This window comes from Dermatophagoides farinae, chromosome 10 (genome assembly GCF_024713945.1).
Source record: "Dermatophagoides farinae isolate YC_2012a chromosome 10, ASM2471394v1, whole genome shotgun sequence".
Classification (NCBI taxonomy): Eukaryota; Metazoa; Arthropoda; class Arachnida; order Sarcoptiformes; family Pyroglyphidae; genus Dermatophagoides; species Dermatophagoides farinae.
Window position 1 is genome coordinate 3,307,697 of NC_134686.1, and position 10,412 is coordinate 3,318,108.

At 34.6% G+C, this 10,412-nt stretch overlaps 3 protein-coding genes across 3 annotated transcripts; 2 read left to right on the forward strand and 1 right to left on the reverse strand.

The window, feature by feature from the left end:
- Positions 1–854: 854 nt before the first annotated feature.
- Positions 855–3,109, forward strand: LOC124500209 (vegetative catalase). The gene is made up of 5 exons (XM_047064249.2): positions 855–1,086; positions 1,138–1,861; positions 2,075–2,217; positions 2,277–2,467; positions 2,552–3,109. Exons 1-5 carry the CDS (start codon positions 913–915, stop codon positions 3,003–3,005), a joined length of 1,686 nt encoding a protein of 561 aa, XP_046920205.2. The 5' UTR covers positions 855–912; the 3' UTR covers positions 3,006–3,109.
- A 4,205-nt stretch (positions 3,110–7,314) lies between these two features.
- Positions 7,315–8,664, forward strand: LOC124500246 (uncharacterized). Its single transcript, XM_047064297.2, has 4 exons — positions 7,315–7,450; positions 7,541–7,877; positions 7,948–8,105; positions 8,172–8,664. The coding sequence occupies exons 1-4, from the start codon at positions 7,442–7,444 to the stop codon at positions 8,442–8,444; spliced, it is 777 nt and encodes a 258-aa protein (XP_046920253.1). The 5' UTR covers positions 7,315–7,441; the 3' UTR covers positions 8,445–8,664.
- A 179-nt stretch (positions 8,665–8,843) lies between these two features.
- On the reverse strand, positions 8,844–10,143 carry LOC124500244 (uncharacterized). Its single transcript, XM_047064296.2, has 2 exons — positions 10,059–10,143; positions 8,844–10,002 (listed from the first exon to the last, which is right to left on the reverse strand). Exon 2 carries the CDS (start codon positions 9,949–9,951, stop codon positions 9,031–9,033), a length of 921 nt encoding a protein of 306 aa, XP_046920252.2. The 5' UTR covers positions 9,952–10,002; positions 10,059–10,143; the 3' UTR covers positions 8,844–9,030.
- Between the last annotated feature and the right edge of the window lie 269 nt (positions 10,144–10,412).

Sequence of the window (10,412 nt, forward strand, 5' to 3'; positions counted from 1 at the left end):
ATGGTTAAGTGTCTAGACATGATTTGACTTGATTAGACGCAATCTGTTTGCATTTCTTTTTTCGACATTGTTACAAATCATATCATGCATTCTATGTTATCCATCATCATTTATGATTTTGTTCCACTTTTTCTTTCGTTTGATTGAAACGAAAAAAAATGTCTTAATGGACACGAAAAAGTCTGCAACTGTTTCATTTCACAATAATCGGGCTGAAATGAATCAAAATTTAATCAATCACTAACCGATTGATTCGGTTATTGTCGGATAATTTCTTCTGTATCAAAAGACACACGATTGAATTCAAGTGAAGCGAAAAATTTTTCTCGCTTCAACAAATTTGTCTAATAAAATTCGAAAACAATGGATGAAAAGACACATGTACACACACAAACAATAAGATGGTATCATCATCATCATCATCATCATCATTATTAAAGAATGTGTGAATCTTATCGTCTTAAAATAACCATCGGTTTTCATTCATCCACGATAACAATTTTCTCTCGTCATTTCTATACACAACAAAAAATAAATGTCTGATAATCACCAAGGTTAAATGACACCAGGCACAAAATGGTGTAGTATTTTCAACCTCTCTCTCTCTCTTTGTCTATTTTTGACGGAAATACTGTACACACACACACATGAGAGTGTATGTGTTAATTAAAGCTTTTTCTAGTGTTGGGCTTCCTTAATTAGCTTTCTCTCTTGCTTTCCACGTTTTTTTTGTTGGTTAGAAAATGACAAAAACCAAATCAGACAACCATCTCGAACAAGTTAATTGTGATGGATAGATTGGTCATGTTTGAAAGTTTTTTTAGTGACATGATTTGTAATTTGTAATGTGACAAACAACGGCAACAATAAACGCAAATAAGATTGTTGTTGGCATTGGTGCAGAATGTCATCATGGTTCATTCATATTATTATGGCTGTAGATTTAACGTGGTGAAATGTTTTTCTTTCATTATTTGTCATTATTGTTTTTCAATTTCCATACAAATATGGCCATTATTATGTTCAGTTGACTCAGGTGATTCAGGTGATCTTGGTGAATTTCCCATACCAGGTGGAAGAATCTCGGTCAGTATTCATCATAGTATGACTCAATCATGCTAAATTGTCTTTCTTCAGTTTGAAAGATTAACCGCAATGCCTACTGTACATGTAAATCAAACACCAATTGTGCGATCATTTATACCGGATGATAATGGACCATTCACAAGACAAGGTGATCCAGCGTTCACTGAATCTGTATTTCGTCGTTCACAAGGCCATTTTAATCGTGAACGTATACCGGAACGTGTTGTGCATGCAAAAGGCTCTACATATTATGGTGTATTTCGTGTGACCAATGCAAAAATTGCCAAATACACGAAAGCATCATTGTTCGACACGGTGGGCAAAGAGACAAGATTTGCCGTGCGATTCTCAACACAATTAGGCGAACGAGGATCGGCCGATACACCATTCGGTGAGATTCGTGGCGTGGGCATCAAATTCTATACGGAAGATGGGAATTATGATCTTCTCTTCATCAACACGCCGGTATTTTTCATCAACGATCCACAATTATTTCCACACATAAATCATGCACAAAAACGTGATCCACGCACTGATTTACGGGATGCAAACAATCTATGGGATTTCATTTCACGTCGCCCTGAAACATTGAATGGCATTACGTTTGTTTATTCAGATTATGGTCAGCCGGATGGTTTTCGTCACATGCCAGCATTCAGTGTGAATACATTTCGCTTTGTTAGTAAAGATGGCAAACGTTTCTATGTTCGTTATACAATGTTACCATTGGCCGGTATACGTAATCTTAGGCTATCGGAATCCTTTCGATTAGCAGGTGAGATATATATGCTACAAGTTACAATTTTCTTTGCCATCGATAATAACTTGTAATGATTATGATTATCATATGTAAATGTAAATGATGATGATTTGTTTATTTCTGTAATTTTTTCTCATATCGAAAAACAAAAATTCAACTGTAATCATTGTTGATGATGGTCACTGATTACATTTTGATTGCGGGTTAATAACATGAATCGTTGATTAGGCGAAGATCCTGATTATGCACGACGTGATCTATACGAAGCAGTTGAAAATGGACAACGACCATCATGGGCGTTATATGTCCAAGTTATAACGGCCCAAGAAATCGATAACAGTTTTACATACAATCCATTTGACCCAACTAAAGTAATGCTTGTCTTTTTTCTGTTGATATATGTTAATCACTCGATTGTATTGTAACATAGATTTGGCCAATTGAAAATTTCCCATTAGAAGAGATTGGAATCCTTACGCTTGATCGTAATGTTGAGAATGCATTTGCTGAAAATGAACAAATTGCATTGAATCCGGCTAGTCTGGTGCCTGGTATTGAACCATCACCTGATCGTATATTGTTGGGACGTATGTTTGCCTATTTGGACACGCAATTTTACAGGTATGACAATTGTCTGATTTTTTTTGAATCTTGTGTTTTTCTTTGCATTCATTCATTGAATTCATTTCATTTCAAACAACACAGATTAGGAGCCAATCATCTGTTGATACCAATCAATCGCGATGGTCGAAAAATCCTGAGTGAACGTGATGGTTTCATGCGCACAGATGACAATTATGGTTCATTGCCAAATTATTACCCGAATCGAGAATTCAATGAACAACCATGGCTTTATGATATAACGGCACCGCCATTTTCATTTAGTTTTGTTGATATTGCCGTCATGAAACCGGATACGATACAATCCCAGTATCAACATGCACGTGAAACATATGAATCATTTTCACCAGATGAACAGGATCGTCTGCATTTTTATCTAGCATTTGCATTGAACATGATTACCAAACAAGACATATTGGAACGAATGTTGGCACATTTAGTGAACATAAGTCCGCGGTATGGTCAAGGTGTGCGACGTTCACTGATGGATCTAAAACAAGAACAATCCACATCACAAAGAGTATCATCAATGTATTAATGTGAAAATTATCATAGCCGAACACATGTAATTTCAACTTGTTCCCAATGTTTACAAACACGTTGCTCTAAGCACAAAATTTTGTTTTATAAATTTAAATTGGTTTTGCAGAAAACAAGAAGATTTATGATTCAAACACAGTTTCCTGTTCCAATGATGATGATGAAAGCAAATTTTTCTATTCATCTGCTTCAATATATTCATGGATGAAGGAAAAAATTTCCGGCAAACATTTTCATCATTAACATTTGAATGAAAATTTGAGAAAAGTGAAAGTGTTAGTTGATTATGAATAAATGAAAAAATTCCTTTAGAATGGTTGGAATAAAGAGAGAGAGAGAGAGAGAGAAAATTTCAAGTGACAGCCATCATTAAAGAATAGAATCCCATTTGAATTATACGATAGATAAACGAATGGAAATAATGATGTCACATTGAATCATTGACCAATCAAATATCATTTCATGATCATCAATTGTCGACCATCAACAAATTATTATTGACAATCATAATAATTGGATGTTCGGTTTGCGTGCCTACGCGTATACATGTCTTTGATGATTGAATTCTTTTTTTGTTTGTTGCCAACGACTTGAACTCAAAGTTCACTTTGTCGATCATCGTCAAGTTTATTTCGTTTGTAAGATATTGATTATGAGGGCATTTTTTGGACGAAAGGCAAATTCAGTTACAATTTTCAACGTTTAAATCATTCGAGTTTCATTTCGAATGATGATGATCAAATTTGATTCAATGGCCAATGTGCATTAGACTTGTGATAATCATGTTTCATTTCGTTACGTGGGTAAAATTAATCTATAGATTCCATATGGTTAGAATTTTCTCATCATTCAATAATTGATCAGTCAGATAAACGACAACGATATTTGACAAGCAATCAATATCAATATGGATTTGAAAATGAAAAATTTCTATTACAAAATCATTCATCGTGTATTGATCCATGATGATGTTGATGATGCAATGAAATCATCTTGACTTTTTAATTTTTTCTTCATTTGAAGATGTCTGTATATGTGTATATGTGTGTGTTTGATTGGATGGTGGATTATTCCACTATGTAACCATTTGGACAAGAGAAATCAAACAACAACAACAACAACAATCAAGTGAAAAAACGATGGCATTTGAATGCAATGGATGATGAAAAACTAATAACTTTTTACCATTTGCGTTGATGATGATGCGATCAACTTTTCATCATCACCATCATCGCCATGATGATGACAATGAGTGATCAATTTTTTTTTTTGATCATAATGATGGTTGAGGAAAAAAGCCACAGTCAAATGAAGGTTTATGTTGAAAATTTTTCCATTTATTTTGGGCATGAACTATTTTCAGAAATCGCGTCCTATTAGAGAAAATAGGTTTTTTGTCTGTTCCAGAGGTTTCAAATTTAGCTGCAATTGCAAACCAAAGATTTGTTGAAAGCAAAACCTATGGAAATGAAAATATCACAAGCCATTCAAGGACAATGCATCAAGAGCATAAAAACAAACAAATGGCTACAGGGATGAAGCACTTGAATTTGTTGTTGATAATAGTCAATAGTCAGTAGTAAAGACTTATATCGAAGAAACAAAAAAAAAAACAAAAAAAAACAAAAAACAAAAAAAGCGATTGAAAATGAAAATGAAAATAAAAATGCGGATACAAACTGAATATAATTTGATATATACAACGAGTTGATAACGAGTTTCAAACAAAATAAAAACACTGCTTGATGTTTATGTGTATGATGGACTCATCAACAACGCAATTAACGCAGTAATATACATTACATTACATTTTGCACTACTATCGTACACTAACGCCGGGTACAGATGAACGAATTACGATTTGATTATTAAGGCCAAATATATTAAATCTGATGATTCGTAGTCAGTTCAATCGTTTTTTAAAAAACGAAACCATGAGATCTAAATTGATGAATTCCTAAGAAATGAATGTTACATTTGTTAAAGGTCACTCACTCAAACTTGACATATGAAAACAATCAATCGAATCTTGTCCGTAAAGAATCGGTCTATTCTGAACTGAACTGAATTGAAAACATTAATAATAATTATTATTGACATGGACAATTTTCCAATATTTATTCATTTGCTGTTTTGCAATATTCAAAACGGACAAAGAGGAGCAAAAGAAATTCGAATGGATCCTCATCCTTTTTCCTAAGAACTTGTTGTTGTTGTAGACATTATCATTATCTTTTCTTGTTCTTTTTCTTAAACTTGCACGTATTATCATTGTCGTCATTTTGTTGTTTGATTACATAATTTTAAACAAAACACCAACTCAAACAAATCATGATGATGGATGATGATCAATAACACAAAAAATGGTCATTTTTTGTCAGCGTCGATTATAATATGTTTGTCCTATGGTAATCATTGTAATAGTAATGATTGTGATGAAGAATTTTCAGAATCATCGATGAAAAAAAAATCATTATAAAATTGTCAATGGAACATTGATTTTTTCAGTTTCATAATAATAATAATGATGATGATGATGATGATGAATACAAATAACAATTGCTGCATTGAATTTGACATTGAAAAGTTAATAAAAGCAAATTTCAATTGTATATAATGAGCGAATACTGGCCATAACAAGAAAATTTTCAAGTGCCACACCATTATAAAGCAAACAATCTTGGACAGCAATGGCTGAGTGATACAATCAAAAGTTTTTTGAACTTGGCAAAATTTTCTCAAATTTTACTTGCATTTTCAATCATTGTATGAACCTAACATATACGTGATGATGATTTGTGACAAGCGAATCTCGGATCATCTGGATTAAATTTTGATTACAAGTCCTGTTTTAATGGGTATGCATGTTTTCCAACGGGAATGATCTTGAAACTCATGATTGTCATGTTTGTTAAACAAAAAGTTGACTTGTGTGTGTGACAGGCATAACATACATAACATATTTAGACAATTTCGTTTTACACAATTTCCGGGCTACACATTTTCGGTATCATTGTTGATTGTTGATTGTTAATTTGTTGATTTTCTACGACATTTGGCATTTCCATAACCGGACTCAACATTCACACAGGATCGAATCAAACCGAATAAAATTGAATGGCGAAAAAGTAAAATTTCATTTCTTAATTTCATTTTCCCCTCATGAATATAAATATGATGATGATTGCTCATTAACGGTGGAAAAAAATCGTGAAGATGATGACCATATGACCGTCATCACGGAGACACACACATGACAGCTTGTTCGTGATAACATCTTGCAGTATGGAAATTGACCAAACAGAGAGAGAAAGGGATTCATCATTTGTTCGGCCTCATCACACCACTTGTCATTGATATTGAATATTGAAAGTTGTTCAATTCAATTCAATTCAATTCAATTAATTATTTCTTCTTTCTTCTCTGATATAATCACTAATCACACATTTTCCATTTTACATTTTCCATTTATTCATTCGAAAATCCAAATCCAATCATATTCACACGATTATTACGACAATCATTTAAACAAGGAGACAAAAACTTTTTTTAGACCAAAACGATCATTGACCATGCAATTTATTTCATTCTTTGTGTTTGTATTTTGGTCAAATTTAGCTGGAAAATGAAAATGAAAATGAAAATGTTGTGTAATAATTCAAACATATAAGGTCCATGTTGTCGTTGTCGTTGATGATGATGAACATAATGATGGTCGAGGTAAAGTGCAATGGTGATTATAGTTATAGTGACGACGAGGAAGATGATGTGGTATGAATTTTCTGACTTGGATTGCAAGTTTTCTGCACTTTCTGCATTTTCTACATTTGCCATTTGTGATTGCGAATCATTTCCATTATTTCATTTTTTCCTATTGATGTTTGATGAGAGCAGCTGCATATTATGCATTCATTATTATGGAAATATGGAATACTTTTTTTGATTTGGATTCGGTCAATTTTCCTATTTCATTCTAAAGATCAAAGAGAAATGTTTCCATTTGAATATGAATGAAAATCTGAGAGACCAATTTTTACATCAACAAACAAACAAAAAAATTGACCAAATAAAGAGACACATTGACTGGAAAACAAAACAAGACGCAACAAGACGAAACAAGACAAAACAAAAAACAAATTGCGTAGGCCAAAAAAGTTTGCGGTGAGAGTGTAAATGATTATGATTATTATTATTATTAGTATATGATATGATGGTACAAATAAAGTAAAGAGTAAAAATGAAATCACACGAAAGAGCATATCGGACTCAATTGGTGTTTCGAAAATGCATTTTTGAGACGATCGATGGATCGATCCACCGCATATTTAAACGAACGCCATTGTACTGCAAGATCAACAGATTCACCATTTGTACATTTGTTCTCAAGATAATCATCATCAAATCAAATTTTTTTTTCTGTCAAATACTTCAAATATGCTTCGAGTAAGTTTTCGTCTTTGAAAAATATCCCGAATCTCAGTGAAAATTCTTCTTCACACACACAAATTCAAATAATTCTCTTGTTTCTCATAGTTTATCGTTGTCGCATCGCTTATTGCTTATACCACAGCTGCCGGTTATGGCGGTGGTGGCGGTGGTGCTAGTAGTGGTGGTTCAAAAGGTGGTTATGGTGGTGGCGCTAGTAGTGGTGGATCAAAAGGTTCATCCGGTGGATATGGCGGTGGTAGCAGCTTAGGCGGCGGTATGGGATTCGGTGGTTTCGGTATGGGTGGCGGTTTTGGTGGTGGTGGTGGTGGTGGCGGTGGCGGTGGACAAACTGTACAAGCCGCAGTTGTATCTAATCATCGTGTTGAATTCAGAGACGTTCCATCAACTGGCGGTGCTGCTCCCACCACAATAGAAGTTGGAGGTATGTAAAAATGAATCACGTGATTGTTTGAAATTGATCAATCCTTTTCCATTTTCCATTTGTATTCTAGCCATGTCAGTTCCAGTGAATTTGCTCTTCAAATCAGCCAGTTCCAGTCTCAACATTCAACAAGCTCATGAAGGCGCTGGTGGTAGCGTCCAAGAATCGCAATCCGAAGACGAACCACATATTCTTAAACACAGCGTTACTAAACCAATTATTCAAGAGGTCAGTAATCATAAATATCAATAATTATCAATTGACATAATTACAATGATTACAATGATGATTTAGGTACATGAGGTGATAACGCCACAACGACGCATCACCCAAGAAATTAAACCTGTTGAAGAGGAAATTCTCACTATCGTTAGCCGCGATCAAGGTGGTGGTCAAGGTGGTGGTGCATCTGGTTTCGGTGGAATGGGTGGATTCGGTGGACTCGGAGGTCTCGGAGGCGGAAGTAAAGGTGGAGCCGGTGGTGGTGGTGGTTATGGTGGTGGTGCCAGTTCTTTCGGTGGCGGCAAATCTTTGGGTAGCAAAGGAGCATCGAAAGGTGGCTATTAAGCAGAATAGTGTGGAAAAAAGTTGAAAATTATTTATATCCCGCTACGAACCATCATGTGACACCATGTTTATCACTTATTTATTCAATCATCAGTTTGTATAAAAAAAAGACGGCAGTGTCAAAGTGCATTCAAACTTTGTTCACTGACGACTGACAGCGTCATGTATTTATTTATTTATTTACATAGAAATAAATTATGTCATTTTTCTATAAATTAAACTTTTACGCTTTACCGGTGTTTACCAATGACAACAACACAACACAGTTTGAACATGAACCGCATACAAATGGAGTAACAACAGTAGCCAATCGTTGATACACATGTTGACCACTAAATAACGCTATTTTTTTTTAATTTTCAAAAATAGGCGCAAGACCAACAACGATAAAAGAAATTCTTTTTGACTGAAGCCAATTTTAATTTGAAACTCAAATTCAAATGGTAATTCAAATCACAGATCACAGAGCATTGATTTTTTTTGAATGAAAAAGAAAATGTATGTTATCTATAGATTTGGCAAGTGATTCGTGATTCGTAATTCGTAATATAAAGAGATTATATGAGAACAAAATACAGACACATGATCATTTATCATGTTTGGTGCTGATATGACATCTGAGAGAGTTGACCTTTCGGAATCTGGCGCTACAATGCGGACATTTATGCGGTCGTACATGCGTATGTATGCGGTTGTGTTGTTTCAGATAACTCTTCCATCGGGTTGCAAAATCACATTGGCTGCATTTGAATGGTAGTATGGTCGAATGTGTGCGAATGTGTGCATTGAGATTATCTTTTCGACGAGTTGTATAATCACATTGACTGCATTTGTGAGGTCGCTTATCACTATGTATAGCACGGTGTTTATAAACACCTTTCTTGGTTTGGCTTGAGAAATCACACTGGTTGCATTTGTATGGTTTGTCAGTGGAATATTTGCGACCACGACTTGGAGCAAGAAACTTTTTCCGATTACTGGAACAAACAGCAGGATTGCATGAAAGGACAACCAAATGTTTGTGCTTGTGTTTAGCAAAACAGTAGCTGGATCGGGTTGAGAAACTGCAGTGATTGCATTTGAAAGGTATAGAATGTATGCGAATGTGTTCATCAAGACGATTTTTGTTTCCGGCTGCATAGCCACAATGGTCGCATTTGTATTGTTGGCAATCAATATGTTCAAGATTCGGTGATGAATTGTTTTCTGGTTCCTTGTCTTCAGATATATCATTTGTAATCATAATTTCGTCGGCTGGTGTATGATGATGATCGTCCAATGAGTCGACAATTGTGGTGTCGGAATCATATTCTTCAGATGATTGGCTTATTTGATTATCATTCAATTGATGACTACTTGTCGATTGTTGATGGAAATGTTGTCGAAATTGTTGCCACAACGATGCTATTTGTGTGCACAAACGGTCATATTTAGATTTGATGAGTTTTTGCATTGTTTCAAATCTTATTTCTAAAGCATCATTATGGTGATTGTTAGATGGTTGCATCACGTTTTGTGTTGATCCGAAAAGCTTGATGACGGTAGAATATTCCTAACACTGTGGTGAATGAATGGACATTTAATTAAAAATGAAAGTTTGGTCTGTTTTCTTACCTGGTTCTGTTAAAAGATGGTACAAGTATCTTCTGGATTCAACATTTGAGCAAAAAATTGAGCACATGGATGTAAACAAAACAAAACAATTTTGGTAACTCAATGAAAGACCGATAGATGGCATAAGTGGCAAAGGTGATGCGTTTTTTATGAATGAACCTCTTCTGAGTTGTTTCTCGCTGAAAAAAAGGATGTGGTATTTGTGTGTGCATTGAATGAGTAGTGTGACTCATTCGTGATCCGTGATCCGTGATCCATGGTTTGGAGCACGTGTTTTTTGACTTGGTAAAAATGCGTTTTTACCAATTCATTTTTTTGTTTTTCATTTTGATATTATTCTCGATAATATTTATC